The sequence below is a fragment of the Episyrphus balteatus genome, chromosome 4, assembly GCF_945859705.1.
Source record: "Episyrphus balteatus chromosome 4, idEpiBalt1.1, whole genome shotgun sequence".
Classification (NCBI taxonomy): domain Eukaryota; kingdom Metazoa; phylum Arthropoda; class Insecta; order Diptera; family Syrphidae; genus Episyrphus; species Episyrphus balteatus.
Genome location: NC_079137.1, coordinates 42301904 through 42319985, shown reverse-complemented (window position 1 = coordinate 42319985; position 18082 = coordinate 42301904). Strand labels below are relative to the sequence as shown.

At 31.7% G+C, this 18082-nt stretch overlaps 1 protein-coding gene across 2 annotated transcripts in view; it reads left to right on the top strand.

Moving 5' to 3' along the window:
* Nucleotides 1-5012: 5012 nt before the first annotated feature.
* LOC129918291 (protein king tubby) overlaps nucleotides 5013-18082 on the top strand; it is a 140060-nt gene continuing 126990 nt past the window's right edge. The window contains exons 1-2 of one of the 2 annotated variants that reach the window (XM_055998754.1): nucleotides 5013-5187; nucleotides 5269-5803. In XM_055998754.1, the coding sequence (XP_055854729.1) occupies nucleotides 5762-5803 (42 nt within the window). In that variant the 5' untranslated portion in view covers nucleotides 5013-5187; nucleotides 5269-5761. Of the gene's footprint in view, nucleotides 5804-18082 lie in introns of both variants that reach the window. The other variant, XM_055998753.1, reaches the window with a different exon arrangement.

Genomic DNA, 18082 nt, shown 5'->3' with positions numbered 1-18082 from the left:
TACACCACAGTGACCTCCTTAGTTTTGTCTTATTTGTCTTATTTACTGAATAGCAAAACCAAATGACTTTGGTAAATTCACTAACTGTGAAAATTATACGGTTTAAGAGTTAAAATTTTTACTCTGGGGCTTACACCGGGTTAAAAGGTATACAAATGAATTAGACTAATTTGGTTAAAATTTTGAGGTCGCCAGTTTTGGCTTCACGGAGCTGAGCTGATGATGGAAAATCGAATAAAATGGTTTTTCGATTAATAATGTCTGTTATGTCAGTTCATACGTGCAGTAATGCTGCCTGTGTTATTAATTTACATTGAAGGTTTTAATTGAACACACACACAAGTTGTTGTTGTTCATTCAAAGCCTTCAATATAAAAATTTCTTCAGAAGAGCATAGAATTTTGGTTTTGGGAAAATATTTAAAACAAAAAATTGGAATACATAAACATAAGCGCATCAAACGTGATTTTAAAATATTATTTTTCAGTAGGTGAGTGAAAGGCACACAGGATTTAATTCAAAACGATAAATAAAAATCTTTTCTAATAATAAAAATTAAATACATTAGTCTCCTCATTTGTTTTACTGTCTAATACGGTTTTTTACGAAAAGCTTTTTAAACAATTACTAAATTTCAAATTTCAAAATAAAACGAAAAATTTAAACTGCAATAGCTGGGTTAACTTTATATCCTCTCAAAAGAAACTATTTCGAAAATTAATTGCATGCTTACAATAGTTGTATAGGCTAGACCAACCTAGAGCACCGTTTAATATTTCGCGCAAACGAATTGGGGAAATAAAGCTCTCATCGAAATGTAACCGCCTTATCTCTTGGAGTATTGGACAAACAGCAATAAAGTGGAGTATGTCTTCAGCTTCTCGTCTATTACACAAACCACAAATTTGTGGCAGATCAAGGCGATGTGGCATACAATTCAGGTTGAGAATTTCTACCCGTGCTCTACATATGTAGCTTATAGCTTCAGCAGGTAGATCATTTGTGAAATATTTGTCTTCCGATTGTAAATGGTGATTGATGCTCTGGCTTGATGTTGGATGTAGGTTTTTTCGTCAACCTTAGCAATGATTTTTTCAAACAAAGCTGGCCATTGTTCCACATTTGATTCCGACGGAAAAAAGTTCACTTCATGAGATACAGCAAGCTGGTTCCATTCTTTGAAAGGTGTTGAATTGGTTAGCATTAGTCGCAACATGATGGTTTTGTGCAGGCTTCTCCCTTCTCTTTTCACAACTCTTACTATGTAGTCTGAGTTGGTTTTAAGGTTGTGGATATAAATGGGTGTTATACCAGACTCTACATAGATAGCGTAATTCGGCGTTGATGTCGGCAATCTAAATAGGCGCTTGAAAAAATTCCTTTGAATTCCTTCAAATTCTTCGATAGGCAAATATCCAAACACTTGAGCACCATAGCACATACAGGTGTTGACTGTTGCCTGAAACACACGATATTTAGATGTAACATCCACTTGCTGGTTTGCAAAAAACTTAGGCCACATCAAGTTTAAAGCTAGTTTACCTTCGGTACTTTTTTCTTTAGCCATGCTTTAAAAATTTCAGATTACTTGTGAGTAAAACTCCAAGATACTTGAAATCCTGTACGATATCAATAGGCACATTGTTGAGAGACCATCGTTCCTCAGGCATCCTTCTTCTTTGGCATGCTTCAAAAACCATTGTCTTCGTTTTAGTAGCATTTACCTGTAGGGTGTAGGCCCCACATCTCACAGAAGCTTTTCACTTGCTGGTCTGCAAACAACACTCCTCCTGGAAGCGCATCATATAAATAAATAAATGTGATAAACAGGGCGAAGAGAATTGGACTTAAAATGCAGCCTTGAGGGACTCCAGTCGTGGTTTCGAACCAATCCGAAAATTCAGCACCATCCCAGACCGAAGCTGTAGTTGACCCCAAAAAATTTAAATACAGCATCAGAAATTTTCGGGAAACACCTAAAGACGAAAGCTTATAAATCAAAGCTTGTCTATTAATCCGGTCAAACGCTGCTTTGAAATCTACGAAGCATGTATTTTTAATATAGTAGGCACAGGTAAAAATAGGACATAAAATCAACGAATAAAAAAAATTGTTACACTCACGAAACTTTGCAAAAAGTTTGCTTTTAAAATAAGAACCGAGGATCAAAAACGTCTATAAAAAAAGTTGGGTGGAAGAGTGTTTTTTTTTTGCGGACAAGGGGTCAAAAATATATTGAAAAAATTGCGTTTGTGGAACATAAAGATAACAAATTGAAAGTTTTTACTTAAGTTATACACGAATCATTGGCTTTTTGGTACCAATTACAAATTTTACTGACTCTTCGCAAAAAACACCATTTCACCTAAAATTTTTGTGTGAAAACTCTTTATTCTTGCTTTCGATCCCAAATGCAAGGTCATAGTTAGACAGGTAAAAAACAATAAGCAAAGCATGTTATTAAGGTGGTGCATGGTCCGATTAGCAGGTGGCCCGATTATAGAGGGAAATGTATATGAAAAAAAGCATAGAATGCATAACGTGCGGTCCGAATAGGAAGTGGTCCGATTATAGAGTGTACCGATTAGCAAATTTGACTGTAAAATTGCTCATTGCTGGTGGACTTTTTTGGTAAAATTATTTAATTTCGATACCTTCCCGTAAGAATGTAGGTACCCGACAAACAATTTTGGCTCTATAAAGCTTTACAGATGCAAATGTTGCTTCTGTAAAGTATTATAGAAGCAAAATTGCTAGTAGGGTATTAAGCGACATTTCTAAAATTGTCTAGGAAACGCAAAAAACAAAATTATTCTGTGAGGAAATGGGGTAGAGTTGTCTATTTTCGGCAGTCTCCAGTCGAAAAATCGTTGTAACTAGTGATTTCGAAGAGGTTTATTACAAATTTTTGCTCGTATGTGTTCTAACAAATAAGAAAACAGCATAAGAGCAAAATTTTGGAATAAACCCTATGAAATTCTTAATTATAACGATTTTCCGAAAGGTGGCCGGAAACTGGAGACGGCCGAAAATATTCAACTCTACCCTGTATGGGCTGCACAATTTTGTTTTCTCTCTAGTTTCATTTGCATACATGATAGAACAACCAAAATGGTACCAAAACGTGCTTAACTCATAGTACCTATATTTCCACATCAAAAAGAAAAAAATGTCGCTTAATACATTCTAACAGGAAGGTATCGATGTTATAAAAGCTTAAAATCACCAAGTTCATATTTTAAAGAGTGAAGCATTGATAAATCGAAAATCACAATTTTAAGGAGCAAGTGAAATGTTCAAGGAGTTTGATAAATAAATAGCTGACTCTGGCAATACTGGACATAGTCTAATAACAATACAGTTTTTTTTAAATAATTCCTTAAATCAGTCAAATTAACAAAAATCAAGTCAATAGCCCAAAGGGCAAAGCAACAACTGTAGTCGTTATGAATAGTTATATTTTACATTGGATTTAAACCAGAGATCAGAAATAAATCTCAACCTTTTGATAGGTTCCTTAATAACTCTTATTTGTTGCCATTTTCAATAAAGGTCATAAAATAACCTTTATTTTTAAAAAAGAAAAAATTCGGTCAAGGTCTGAGAGAAACCTTTATTTTGTATTTTTTTATGTTTCGGTCAACCAGTGAGATTTATCGCTGAGAGAAAAAAATAAATCTCATCTGCAAATGTATCAATTTCTAGAGACATGGGAGTGGTGCCATATGAAAGCTAATATCCTCAGCTACCCGATAGTGGTATAATCCGGTTTCTCGATTTTTTTCAAAATTCCGAGAAAATCGCGTTTGAAAGTTGGGGTAAAATTTTTTTTCGAAAAATCCCTGAATCTTTGAACGCTCCTGGAAGCTTTACCGCTTGAGAGCGATTTCTGGGAATGATGCCAAATGATAGCTTGTGTCATGGGCTTACGCTTTGCACATTGTCAGATTTTTGAAAAATCATCTTCCATGTTAAACCACCACATCATGCCTTTATTTTCAGAATCTCCTGGTTTGAGAACGCGTGCACCTACAGGGATGGGAGTTGTACTCAAATGTAGGTTTTTTTTTTTTCAAATTCCAAGATATAGCCGCTTAAAGTTGGGCGGGCGAAAACGCTTCTGGAAGCTGAACGCTTTGACTTAGACATTACAACATCGGTCTCCTGAAATATTCGAAATTGCATTGGTTGCATTGGGTGGAAAACACATTTTCGTCTTTAGATTTTACTTTAAACGAATAGAAATATAATCTTGGGTTTAAAAAACTTTGAGAGTCTATTTAGTTCATACATTATTTAATACATAAACTTAGAAAAACCATCCTTTTCATACTTATTTTTGCAATATAAAGACATTCTTGACATATTCGACATATTATTTTGAATTGACCATTTTTGATTTATTTTCAGCGAAAACGGATAAAGGCTTGGCCACACCGGAGGGTATGCGGTAGAGGTACGGGTAGCGGTAACGATATTTGTATGAAAAAAATTCCACATCTGAACGTTGAAATGTCAGTTTGGAATTTTTTTCATACAAGTACCGTTACCTCTACCCGTACCGCTACGGGATACCCTCCGGTGTGGCCAAGCCTTAAAGGTTGGCCTTTTCCATTTATTTTTTTGTAAAAATCTCAACCATTGAGAGATATTTAAAAAAATAAAAAACTAAATCTCAACCGATAACCTTCATTCTTGATTTTTTAAAATAAATCTCAAACCTTAACCGAAACTATTTAAAGTAATGTGGTAATTCTCAGAGAGAAACCGATTGCAAATAAAGGTTGACTGTTATTTCTGGTCTCTGATTTAAACTCTTCCATTTCTAACTGTCAAAAGTTTCCTAAAAGTATACAATAAAATCCTTTTTACGCTTTTTTCACCACGAAATAACTCAACACAAAAAGGAAACAACATAAAAACCCCATTCACACTCACACAATCACAAAAACACTATATTCACCACATCAAAACATTATTTTTGCTCTGCGTTGCGTCTCCTCGCAAAAGCAGCTGTCAATTGCAGTCTGTCTGTCGCCTTGAAAAGGTCGATACGTTTTTGTGTCTTGTAACGGTACTTGCTCGAATATCGTCATCCCTTACGCGAGATTAAAAGAAAAGAAAAAAAAATCAAATATCCACCCCTCTCTATTGTATAAATATATTAATATTCTATATTTGTAGTAGGTATAGGTACCACCTCGTGCGTGTTTGTTGTTGTTTTAGTGAGAAATATTGGAATAAAAGGGTGCTGTGGTTTATTTTAAGGTTCATCTTTTCTATTACCGGCGTAATACTACGTTTTTGGTCTCATTTTGTCGGTTTTCGTTGGGGTTCACAACGCACGCGGGGGGCAAGTTGAGGTTTTTCTGATAGTGCGACCGCAACGTGAATGAATCACATTCATTACCCCAAAAAGGTAAAGAAAAAAAAAAAAAAGGTGAAAAAATCGTGCTCTTGTCGTCGTCGTTGTGTTGTTTTGTTGTGCCATCGGGTTTACTTACCTCTTTCCTTTTCTCTCTCCCTCTCCCTCTCGAGGCCTCTTACAACCATTTTTATCATGAGTTCGTGAAAAGTTTCACATTTTGATTACGAAAATAGTGTAAAGGGCAGTTTGCAAAAAAAAATAAAAATAAGAAAAAGTGCAATAGCAGTCTTATAAATCAGGGTCTACGGTAAACAGAGAGAGGTGCAGCGCAGAAGGAGAAACATTGGCATCATCTAGAGTAGAAAAAAAGCAACAAGAAAAAAAAACAATAAAATGTCAGCACTCAACAGTCGTCATCAAAAGATGGAACAACAGGTAAGATGAGAAGATTTGTTGCGGTCGGATGAGTATGGTTTATTTGAACCTACTAGCATCTACTACTACTTCCCGGATGCGTGCGTACCATTAAATTTAACGGCATATCGGCAGCCCTTTTGCAAATTTATTTTGTTTGCTAAATTTTTATCTGTGTGTGTGTAAGGTTTGTTGGGTTAATGAATTTGAATTTTTTTTTTCCTGCTTTTGTGAGAAATCGATGGAATTAGGATATTTTATTGGAATGTTTCTAAATCGAAGAAAAAAAAAAAAGAAAAAACATTTCAAAGAATATATGACCAAAAAGGATATGTTGTTAAAAGATGGAAGGGGAAGTGAAAAAAAAATTCAATTTGTTTGTGTTTCGACGATAAATGACAACGACAGCTGCTGCCAGGGGCAACGTGGTTTTTCGAGTGTGTGTTGTTTTCTTTTCCTATACCGACCGATACTCACATGACTGAGTACAATGAATGTCCCTTTCGCTTGGCAGGCAGGGTGGCTACTTTTCAAGAGTTGCCAACAAACTGTTAATTCATGTTAACCTATGAGTGTTTCAAAGAAAAGCAATCAGAAATTATTATGAGTCGGTAGAAACGTTTGTTTTAATGGATTAATTTTTGAGGATTGAAGAAGGAATTTTTTTTTTTAATGGTAAAAAGAAAAACAACGAATTAATTAATAGAATTACAACAATAAAGTCGAAAACCCTAACAAAAAAACATTAGAAAAGCTCTCAAATAAATTTTGTTTCTTAGGTGATTCTGTTTGTATTTGGCTGATGTTTTTCGTATTTTCGTTTCCACGTTATAGAATTCAATTGAAATAAATGCCGACACGTGTGTTATTTATTTTTCATCGATGAAACTTTTGTTAGATGAGACTTTCAGCAATTTCAATTGAATACCTATCGAAAATCAATCATTGATTAGATCAGCGAATTAAGTTGAAAAATTGAGTAGTAAATGCCTGTTAAGGTTAAGAATAGCTTTGTAATTTATAATGAATACATGTTAAGATAGGTACCTATCATTAAGAGGCTCCTGACAGAAGTCAATGAGAAAATTAAAGATGCTAAATATGTAGGTGTTTATTTGGATGAGAAGAAAGTCTGTTATAACTATAAATTAACTGCAAATTAAATGAAAGTTGAAAAATTAGAATAGAAAACATTGTGGGCAAGAATAACAGGTTTTGATAACAACAATTTATTGTTGTCTAAAAAAGAACCAGCTTTACATATGTACATACCTACAGTGGACGAGAAAAGGTTGAAATCAGAAGAATCGTGAAATCCCGTTTCTTTGAAAGCTATGATAAATAGTTTCGCATTGAACTTCGTTTTAAATATATCCAAGGAGTAATCACTACGGTGACCATCCGTCCCGGTTTACCCGGGACTGTCCCGTATTTCTACAGCTTATCCCGGGTTTTTATTTAAAAAACCCAGGACGTGCAAGTGTCCCGTATTTTGTAATCTGTCCCTTGATTGTCCCGTATTTGGACATTCTCTGATTTTTGTATTCAAAATTTTAAATACTTTGTAAGGAAAACAAGAAAATAGTTGCTGGAAATTAAAATGTTTCTAATTTTTTGTATAAAGCATTAAGCCTAGTACGCTGCTGAAGCAAAACGAACATTTTTCTAAGTCTCCAAAGTCAAAAAACTTCTGCTGCAAGAAAAATTGCCTGGACAAATAAATGGGAGTGACAAACGATTGAAAAATCTCCATATATTCTATCACAGGTAAGAATTTCGTTGCCTAAGCTGCGTATTGTATAAAAATTTTCGTTTCGCCTCTAGACTAGGCTTTATTTTTTTTAAATGTTCGTCAATTATTTAGTTCCAGCTGCTGTTTGTCAGGTTGTTACAGAACCAGAATATGCACCCAGGTTAAATGTTTTGATTAAAAAAATATTTTTTTTGAAGTTATTATGAAACCATTTTCTTGATTTCTGATTTTGTAAACGAATTAAATGATTTCAACAAAAACACTCCCTTAAAATCGTTTAGGAAATCTTGATATCAAAATTAGGGAAAATTATGAAAACTCATTTAAAAAAATTAATTTTTTTTTTTTGAAAAACCAATATTTTCAAAATTTTGTATCTGCCCCGGGTTTTGCTTCCAGAGATATGGTCACCCTAGTAGTCACCCTTCCCAAAAACACACTGCCAAGAATACTTTCAGATGTCATCGTGAGAAAACAGATTTACTGGGCAAATGAGTGGTCAGAACTCTTTAATGAAATCAATATTGATAGGTCCAGTCACTTTAAATGCAAGAGCATTCAAAAGCAATTCGGTAGACATTTGTACGATTTGCTACCTTAATGCTGCTGAAAATACGTATCGGTTTGTGGGAGTGTGTCCTTGTTTCCGGCAATGCAAGTGACAGTTTCTTGGAAGCAAAAGGCTCAATCGTGACCAGTTCCTTGAATTTCTAAACTAAAAAATTATACACAACTTTGCTATTTCTTGAAAAAAAAAAACGCTCTAAGATACCGAAACCTTTTTATAAATCAGTATTCGTTAAAGTTAATATATGCTAAGTTTTTTTAATGAATTTATTATAGATAACACTTTAACCTGAAAGGCAAGCTTGAAAACCAAGCTTTTGTGAAAACTATTTGAGAAATTAAATTTTTTTATTTATCTAACTATCTATCTATCAGTGTTGTCAATTCGTCAAATTGCAATAAAAATTAACCGATGTGTGGTACAAATTTAAACCAACGATTACGAGAATTACGGTAAAAAACTTTACTAGCTTTTAGCCATCAATAGTGTAGTGCAACAACGTGGTTTGATTCCAAGTGAATCAAATAATTTTAAGTTTGCGTGGCAATTGAAGTCTGAAAACAATTTACCAGCTAGTATTAAACGTCTCCAGCAAATTTTGAGTAGCTACCAGCACCTTAAGTACGAGAAAATGGAACGTAAACCAATGTTGTCACCCGGTTATATTGAAATCCACAACAAATTCGCTTTGGATCACATTCATTGGACAAATCAATGGCACAAAATAATTTTGTTCCGACGAAAAAAAGTTCAGTCTAGATTGCCTATTATTGACACGAGCTGGGAATAGAAGAAAAGATTTTTACAAAACGCCAATCTGGAGGAGGTTCAGTCATGGTGTGGTATTGGTAACCTGAAAAAGATACCGTTGTCATTTATTACCACCAGATTGAAAACAATACAATACCAGGAGATAACCAGTCCTTATCAAGCATATGAGTACGAATAAGGAGGATTAAACTGGCAAATTCAACAAGATAACGCTCAAATTCACTTTGCGAGGTCCAATTCACTGAGGCCGGTTTTTAGCACCAGGGAATCAATATTTTCGACAGTTGGCCTGCTAGATCTCCGTATATGAGTGTTTTTGAAAACCTATGCTCATTTTTAGATAGAGAAATCTACAAAAATATTCGACAATACAACAATATAGTATCCTGCCAAACATCCACTAAGACATAAATTAGTCACTTTATGACAATCTGCCACGACGAATCATTTCATTACATGATGCCAGATGTGAGTCGACAAATTATTGATTACGATTCAGAAAATATGACATTAAATCTAAAGCAGTTAGCGTTTCTAACTTTTTTCGCACTTCATTCTTCATCGAGTTCAAAATGCAAAAAAAACTTAAAAAAATACAAAATTCAAAATGATTTTGGAAACAAAATTTTCCTATTCCATGTGGTTCTAATCTTTCTTCTTACACTGTTTCTATAATACTAAAATGTTAGAGGAATGAAATAAAAACCAACAAAAACTACTTAAGCCAAACATAGAAATCATTCTATGGCCGATTTTCTGTACTTACACAAACAATTCCAATTTCTTTTTAGGTACATCGGCTTAGAGTGTAAACCTACTAACTCCACTTTTACACTCGTGACAAAATTGTTAAAAAATAAAATATTTCTAAATGCTTTAATAAATTCAAGACAGCATAAAGTTATTCCTTAGATTTCATATTATTAAATTTAAAAGAATGGATAACATTTAAAAGCTTTTTGTATTTTAAATCAATTTTTGAAGTCATTTTTATGTGGAGTTAGAAGGTTTACACTCTAAGTCGACGATATGCAAAAAAAAAACACAATATACAGAATTTGATCGTTCCATTGCACATTTGCAGAAAAGGGAGATTACTGGATGCACTGAAAGAATACGATATAGAAAAATCTAACAAAACAGCACAAATTATTAACACAGCATTTAAAAACCAAAATAGATAAAAGTAAGATAAAAAAGTAATACCATGCAATTTAACAACAATTATTCAGCCTCTTATCTTATTCATTAAATTTCATTAAGTAATTAATTCCTCCGGTGATACAATAAAATAAAAATTTAGCTGTAAAAACTAAATCATAATCAAGTGAAAACAATAATTTTCTTTCTAAAGCCCGCTTAGGATTCAATATCAAGTGAAAACATTTAATATAAATTATTTGTTGTTGATTTCAAAAACTATGAGCTATCTCATAACTGAGACTTGGATATGATTTTGAGATTACGTTCACCTGAGTACAATTTATATCAATTAAACAGAAATGTTTTTAATAGCTATGCTATAATCATTTTTATCAAAAAAACAAAACCGACTTCCATGGATCAAAACTGGGTTTTATAGTTTTTCTCATAGTTTCTATAGCCAGAACTGAACGAAAAATATGGGACCACACTGCAGGCACCAGCTTTCCAATACAAAAAGAATTATCAAAATTGGTTCAATCAGTCCAAAGTAATGAGGTAACAAACATACAAAAAAATACAGTTAGTTTTAATACCTCCTCCTTGTTGGAAGCCGGTAAAAAATGAAGGTAGAGTTTTAACTGTTGTTATTGAGGTCATAACAGGGATCGGGTCAAAATTCTGGCTTCAAAATTCTGCTTTTCAAAATTCTGCTTTTTTCTATTCTGTTTTTCAAAATTCTGCTTTTTAAAATTCTGCTTTTCAAAATTCTGCCAGCATTATATTTGAACAAAAAAAATTCTGCTAATTCTGTTTTTTTTTATAGCATATGCGCTGGCTAAAGAAAAATACACCTCATCAATGTAATTCAACATTGGTACTTTCCTAAATTTTTTTATTAAGTGTCGCAAATATTTTTTGAAATGCATATACTGACTTTCTTTCAAATAAAATATGTATACTAATTGGAACCGATGCTGTATATTCCTTTTCTTATTCAAATTTTTGAATATTCATCTTTATTTGATAAATTAATAAATTTTTAGTTATCTTCGGAAATGTTTAATATTAAAAACCTTTTCTTAATATTTTCAAATTTATTCATTTATAAAACAAAAATTAATTCGCATTTAAAAAATGACAAATTATGTGTGTAAGTCATCAAATAAGCAGATAATTTTTCAAAAAGATGATTTTACAGAATTCTGCAAAAAATTAAAAAAGGGTTTGGAAAATGTTTAAAAGCACGCGCTTTTTAACATTTTCCAAACCCTTTTTTAATTTTTGCAGAATTTTGAAAATCAGAATTATGAAAAGCAGAATTTTGAAAAACAGAATTTTGAAAAACAGAATTTTGAAAAGCAGAATTTTGAAAGCAGAATTTTGTTAAGCACACAGAGAAAAATAGACCACATAAAATAGAACAAAAACAATAAGATTTCTCTATGGTTTTCATCCAAGAAGAAAACCTTAGTAAAACAATCGGGTTTTCCTTATTCTTGTAGGGTTTTGAAAAAAAAAAAAAAAACCACGACCAGGCCTGGAATCGAACTGGAGACTTCAAATCATTAGTCGCCCACCTTACCACCTGAACCAACCTGCCATGAAAATAATGATCGCGATTTTTGTTCTAGTGCTAAGTTGCAACTTTTCAGTCAAATTTCAATAAGATTTTCTCTATAAAAATAATAAGAAATCTCCTTAAAAAAATCTTATTAATTGTTGATTTTAATAAGATTTCCTTATGAAATGTATGGACGGTAAAACAATATGGCAATCTGTTAGTTTTTAGCGGGTCATATTTTTCTCTGTGCAGAATTTTGACCCCAACCCTATCGATTTGTTACCAACTCACCATTTCTCTCGTCTTGACTAACATTATATCAAAATTTGTTTTTAAAGAGTGGTAAAAAAGGGGAAGAACGGCGCATTATTTCATATGGTTAAATACTTATTTTTATTTACAGTTTTTTCGTATGTTTCCATACTTTGCAGTGACTGCTTTTTGTTCCGTCAATTATTTTTATTGTTAGCCAATAAAAAGTTCTTTTGAAAGTGTGAGATCTAACAAAAAATTAAAAGAAATTCTTTATCTTGCACCTTATTGAACTTATTAAAGCCATAAACCCAAGGACTTAACAAACATAATATATCTCAACACCAGCTAGCACTCGTGACATCGATACTTGATCTGAGACTATAACACCTTTCTCTTCGAAGTCACTGTACCTTCATATTCGTACATATATCATCTACTTATCTGCGACTTATGGCTTATAGCCCTGTCAACATAATGCAATGTCACTGTTTTTATCTTCACAAAAATGTAACGAAATGAAGGAAACAGAATCCCATTAGCCCACCTTTTTGTGTAGGTACTCGTACTGGTACTTGTGTTCTCAATCCAGAACACATTCTTGTTCTGTTCCGCGTGAAATGAACATAAATTTTCTTTCTTGGCTTTTTTTTTTACCCTAAATACTCGACTTATCATTGTCATCAATAAAATATATGTGTTCCACAATGTAACACACTGCTTTCGCATTTAACGGCTCACAAATCATTTCGACCTCATAAAATGTCCTCAAAAAAGACTCATTATAACTTGAGTTTTGTTCTGAAAATGAAAGTCTTTTACACAAACAGTTAAACAAACTCACACATCTGTCAATGTTATAAACGTGTATTCATTTTGATAAATTCCTCTAACGGTACATCATTTGAAACAATTTGCTTTAATTTAACAAAAATTACAACCTCTGATTATTATCTCGGAACATACACCAGCACCAGCTAAAGCTACCCTAATGAAGTTCCAAAGGTTTAATACTCACCGCGTCCAAAAATTAGAATCATTAGAGCAAACATTCTACAAAAAAAGGACAACAAACTAAATTGAGGCCAGCCAACCTAATGGCTATATAAGTAGATAGCATCGGTCGCCGTTGTTGTTGCTTATACTTTGAGCTTGTGTGACTCCTGCTGGCTATTGGCTACTGGCTGCCGTTGGCTTCTATGTCGACGACAATGACGGGGATTTTGTGCTTAAAAAAAGGACACGGATTTGTCGATTAACTCTATCAGCAATGCCCCCCAGGAAGCTAGCCAGGGTGCGGTGTGGAGAGTAGAAAAATAAAAAAATCGATTTTGGGCTAAATAAAGTTCAACTGCTGTTGCCAAGCAAATATAAAAATCGTGCAGCATAAAAATGTTGCGTCGCAGGCGAAGCGACAAATGTCGTTAATATCGTTAACGTAATCAAAAAATTCTGGGAAAATTCTGCTTGGTGATAGTTGATAGTTTTGGGATTTTGCTTTAGCTGCACATAGCTACTATGAATTTCCAACAGCTTGGGTAAATATGGAAAACAAGGAACTAACCTTTAGGGGGTGCTTTTTTTCGAGTGGGATAATTATATTTGCGAATGGGAATTTGGTGAACACTTGATATTCTTGAACCGTGAACTTGATGCAAATTAAGTTGACTCTTGTGACCGGAAAGGATTGTGTTACGAGCATATTTTAACTATAAAGATATTAGGAGAGTTAAGGATTCGTACAAAAAATAAACCCGAGAGTAATCACACATGATATTACGAGCTGTTATTCAATCAATCTTACATTCTTAAGAGGGCCTTTCGCAGTGCGGCTAAAATTTCAATTAAAAATTAAAAATAAACTATTAGAGATACAAAAATCTTCTATAGCTTATTTGAAAGATAATAACCTAAAGTTAAATACATTTGAAGGATTTAAAAAATTCTATCTTTTAATAGGGTAAATAGGGGTAAAACAAAATTTCAAAAAATTGGCTATTTTCTAAACGCGACACTGTAAAGAGTTGAATTTTTTTTTAATCAATAGATAAATTTATTGCAAGACTGACAATGGTATTGAAAAAATTCTAAAAAATTTAAAAAACCAAGCTATTAATGGTTTTCTAAAACTAAAACATGAGGTAGACCTTTGACAAAGTAGTGATTATAGGTAGGAGATTTTTTTTTTTGACAATTTGAAAAACGTCATTCAAAAGATAATAAAAAAAAGTTAAAGTTGAAAAGATTTTTTTTTAAGTCTCTGCGTTTCGAAATATGAATTTTTGAAAAACACCTACTTATTTTGGGGTATTTTTGGGTGAGTTTTTATTTTTTTTTTAAATTTTTTGTAGCATTAAAAAAATCTCAAGCTTATAGAACATGTAGTCTATGACTGTGCGCATACGGGAATAACGGGAAAAACAAGTTTTTTTGTCCCAAGTTTTTTGACCTTTTTTAACCGTTTTTTATTTTTATTCTTTCTTCAACAGATAAATAAATGAAATTTATATTGTAGATAGAAAATAGACAGGACTATATCTGTGCAAAATTTCAATCAATTTTGTGACCATAATTTTGAGATAACGGTAAAATAAAGTTTTATTATTTAACAGGTTCTATCTTTTGATCTAAAGCAAATACAAATTTGATTTAACTTTATTAAGCATCCTGATGATGTTACCTTTCATTTGGTATATCACACATAACTGTACATTTACTACAAACTACACAATATTAAATTAAATAATTGTGGGAAGTACCGTAATCTCAGTTTGGAAGTTCGACATGGTTGGCTTTAAAAAATTCTAACTTTTTTTCTAGGCATCGCAGAAATAACATTGAAACGTCATATAAAAGGTAAAATTATAAGCTTTTACATGATATACAAATTTTTATAGGTTGTCAAAAAAAAAAATTGATTCAATAGCGTGAGAACATAAAATTATATGTTTTTTTTTGCTTTTTTTGATGAAAATTGATCGAGTTCAAAAAATTCTAGCTCTTTTTGTAGATGTCTAATAGACATGATCTATATATATTTATATATTTATAATAAAGCAATAGCTTTCGGTGGTAAGAAATTTATTATCGGTTGTTATATAAAAAAAAAACGAATTTTTGGGTGATGGAAGTAATTTTTTCACTTTTTTCATAAGAAATGATTGTTTTTAATAAATTATTTTAATACATTTTGCGCATTGTAAAAATTTAAAAATGATTTTATTATTTAGAAGAAATACTTGGCTTTTAAATGGCATAATTTTTTTTGGAAGCTTTTAAAATAAAAAAATTAATATAATGAGAAAAAAAAGGCAATTTTTTTTTAGCTTTTTCTTGTAAATTATGATTGTTTGAACAAAATAAACGCTTCAATTGACTCATTTTAAAAGCACACAACCTGTTTTCTTACGACGTTATCACGTAAAATCATCGTCCGTAAACCGGCTTTACAGACAACCTCTTTTTTTTCAAAAATGAATCTTACGAATTTGATGAAATTTGTGGCTTATTGTCTATCTTTTGGAGAGTTCTATACTTCGAAGTCAATAGTTACTTCCATTTTTCTCGTTAAGGACTTAACCGATTACAACGAATTTTTCATTTTAAATTTTCATTAAATACATTTTTTTTACAAGAAAAGAAAAATAATGATGGTCAAGTACGTGCGCCAAGGTTTTTTTTTTGAGAATGCAAATAATCCTATTCTATGCCTTCATATATTGCCATGCGCTTAGATTCAGTCAAAAACAGCTTTTGATAGTTAAATTTGTTTTAATCTCCAAACTTGTGACAAAAACAGACAACTATTGACGAAGGTTGAAATTTTACTATTTACTCCCCTAAAGCATTCGTCTAATAATTTAGAATCAACAACTGAGACGTTGTGAAATGAAAACAAAATTTCTTTTATAAAAAAAAAGTCTTACGAAAGAATTGTTGAAGGTTTAAAAAGTTTCTTTCTTTCAGTTAAGAAGTTATAGATTTTCGTTAAATACACATATAGGTTCCTACATAAACCAAAGTTTTCAAAGGCAAACAAAACTGAAATAAATTTTGTATATTTTCTTAAGGTTGTTACAAACTAAAGACAAAAAAAAAAAAGAAGGATAAAAACGCGACAAAGACAAAGTAAAGAGTTACCTTTAAGTTTGCAAACAAAAATAATTGTTATCGAGATTAAAGGGTTTTATTATACTCTGAGAAACAAAGAAGAACAAAGCTTTGATTGAAATCTTTTTGAAAGAATTACTTTTTACATTGAACTCAATGAACTCAATCGTGAAAAGCAGTGGAAAAAAAAAAAATTCAAAAGCTTTTGTGACAAGATGCAAAGGACTTCTTAAATTAAAGGCCAATTTTAATTGGTTTGTAACTGAATGAAATTTTTCACCGAGAAGACTTACTTGAAATGAAACCTAAAAATAAAGATTTTAAGATGCATTAGATACTTTACTTATAGTACAGGTAAAATAGTACAATAAATCAACAAATAAAAAAAAAATTGTTACACTCATGAAACTTGGCAAAAAGTTTGCTTTTGGGATAAGAATCAAGGATAAAAAAATGACTATAAAAAAAAGTTGGGTGGAAGGGTGTTTTTTCGCGAACAAGAGGGAGGGGGTTAATGTCAAAAATATAGTGAAGAAAATTGTTTGTGGAATATCAACATATGACACATGTTTTTAAGATATTTTTTGATGCTGAATCTAATGACATAAAAATAAAGTCAATACAATTGCTCTAAGAAAAGTTATTGCCGATTAAAAACAAGGGTGTTTTTTTTTTTACCTCAACAGGTAAAATATAACCGAAACCCATGTGAAAAACATGCTACACTGATGAAATTCCGGATGAAGGTTTTAGATAAAGCAGGGACAAAGGATTCAAAAAGTTCTTACAAATATTGTTGGTGAAAGGGTGTTTTTTTGATGGGTTGAGTTATTTGTGGGAAAGGTATCATAACAGCTAACTTATATTTTATTAATTTTTAAAACTTGGTGAAAAAGTTTTGGTTGGTATAAGAATTAAGAATCTTTAAAGCGTACAAAATTATCTTGAGTGAAAGGGTGTTTTTTTTTGAAGAAATGATGAAATTCGGAAATATGAATACAAAAACTGTGAAAAAAATGTTGGTAAAAATGTTTCATTTATAACAGACACCAAAAATCTAACTAGGTAGTCTATTTAAATATTTTAGGTTAAAGAGCGTTTATTTTTTGGAAATAGGGAAAATCCGCGATAAGTCCGATAAAATCAGTGGTATAAATGGTACCCTTACGAAATTTTCCATAGGAATTACGAATAAAAAAAATCTATAAATTGTTTTCATGTGAAAGGGTGTTTTTTTTAGGTGTAGAGAAAATATGGGTATATTTGAAAAAGTGTGTTATACTAAAGTATTATTAGTGGTACCCTATTGAAATTCAGCAATTATGATAGTTTTGAGATAAGAAACAAGAATCTAAAGTGTCTATAAAAATATCATGTTTAAAAGGGTGTTTTTTTGAGTGAACACAAAAAATGATGGGTAACCCTAATGAAGTTTGGTAAAAACATTGAATTCGAGGTGGAAAGCAAGAATAAAGAGTTTTGATTAAAAAAATTTAGGTGAAAGGGTGTTTTTTTCGAAGAGACAGTAAAATCTGTAATTGGTTGCAAAAATTCATAAAAATCGGACTGAACGTGTTTGAATTTGAAAAAAACAAGGCATGGAATAAACATTAGAGAATTTCTGCATATTACAAAATAAAAAGTTTAAAAACTCAACTGTGCCCTACTTAGATAAGGTTTGTCTTGTTCATCGTTGATATCCTCATTAAAGAAATAAAAATTCAAAAAGACCAAAACCATTGCATTGGTTTCTAAAAATTAAATTCCAAAAACTACCTATACAAAGCGAATAATTCACACATTTTTCTTAAAATATCCTACAAAACTCTAAACCTAATCATGTTAGTTTTCATTCTGTTCAAATACCATAGGTGAAAATAATATACTTATCTATTTACGGTCTTTATGAGAGATGTAGAGAAAAATATTTAAATTCCATATAAATGCCAAATTCAGTTTTATTATATTACGATTTACGAGTAATTTAACCTTACATGCTTGTGAGTTATGATAAGAATTTCTTAAATTCAAATTTAACTTGTAATAATATTAATTATTGTTTGAAAGTAATTCCTAGAATAAGTTTATCCCAAAGTATTATTCTGCAAATTGTTCCTGGGTAAAATTACAAACAACATA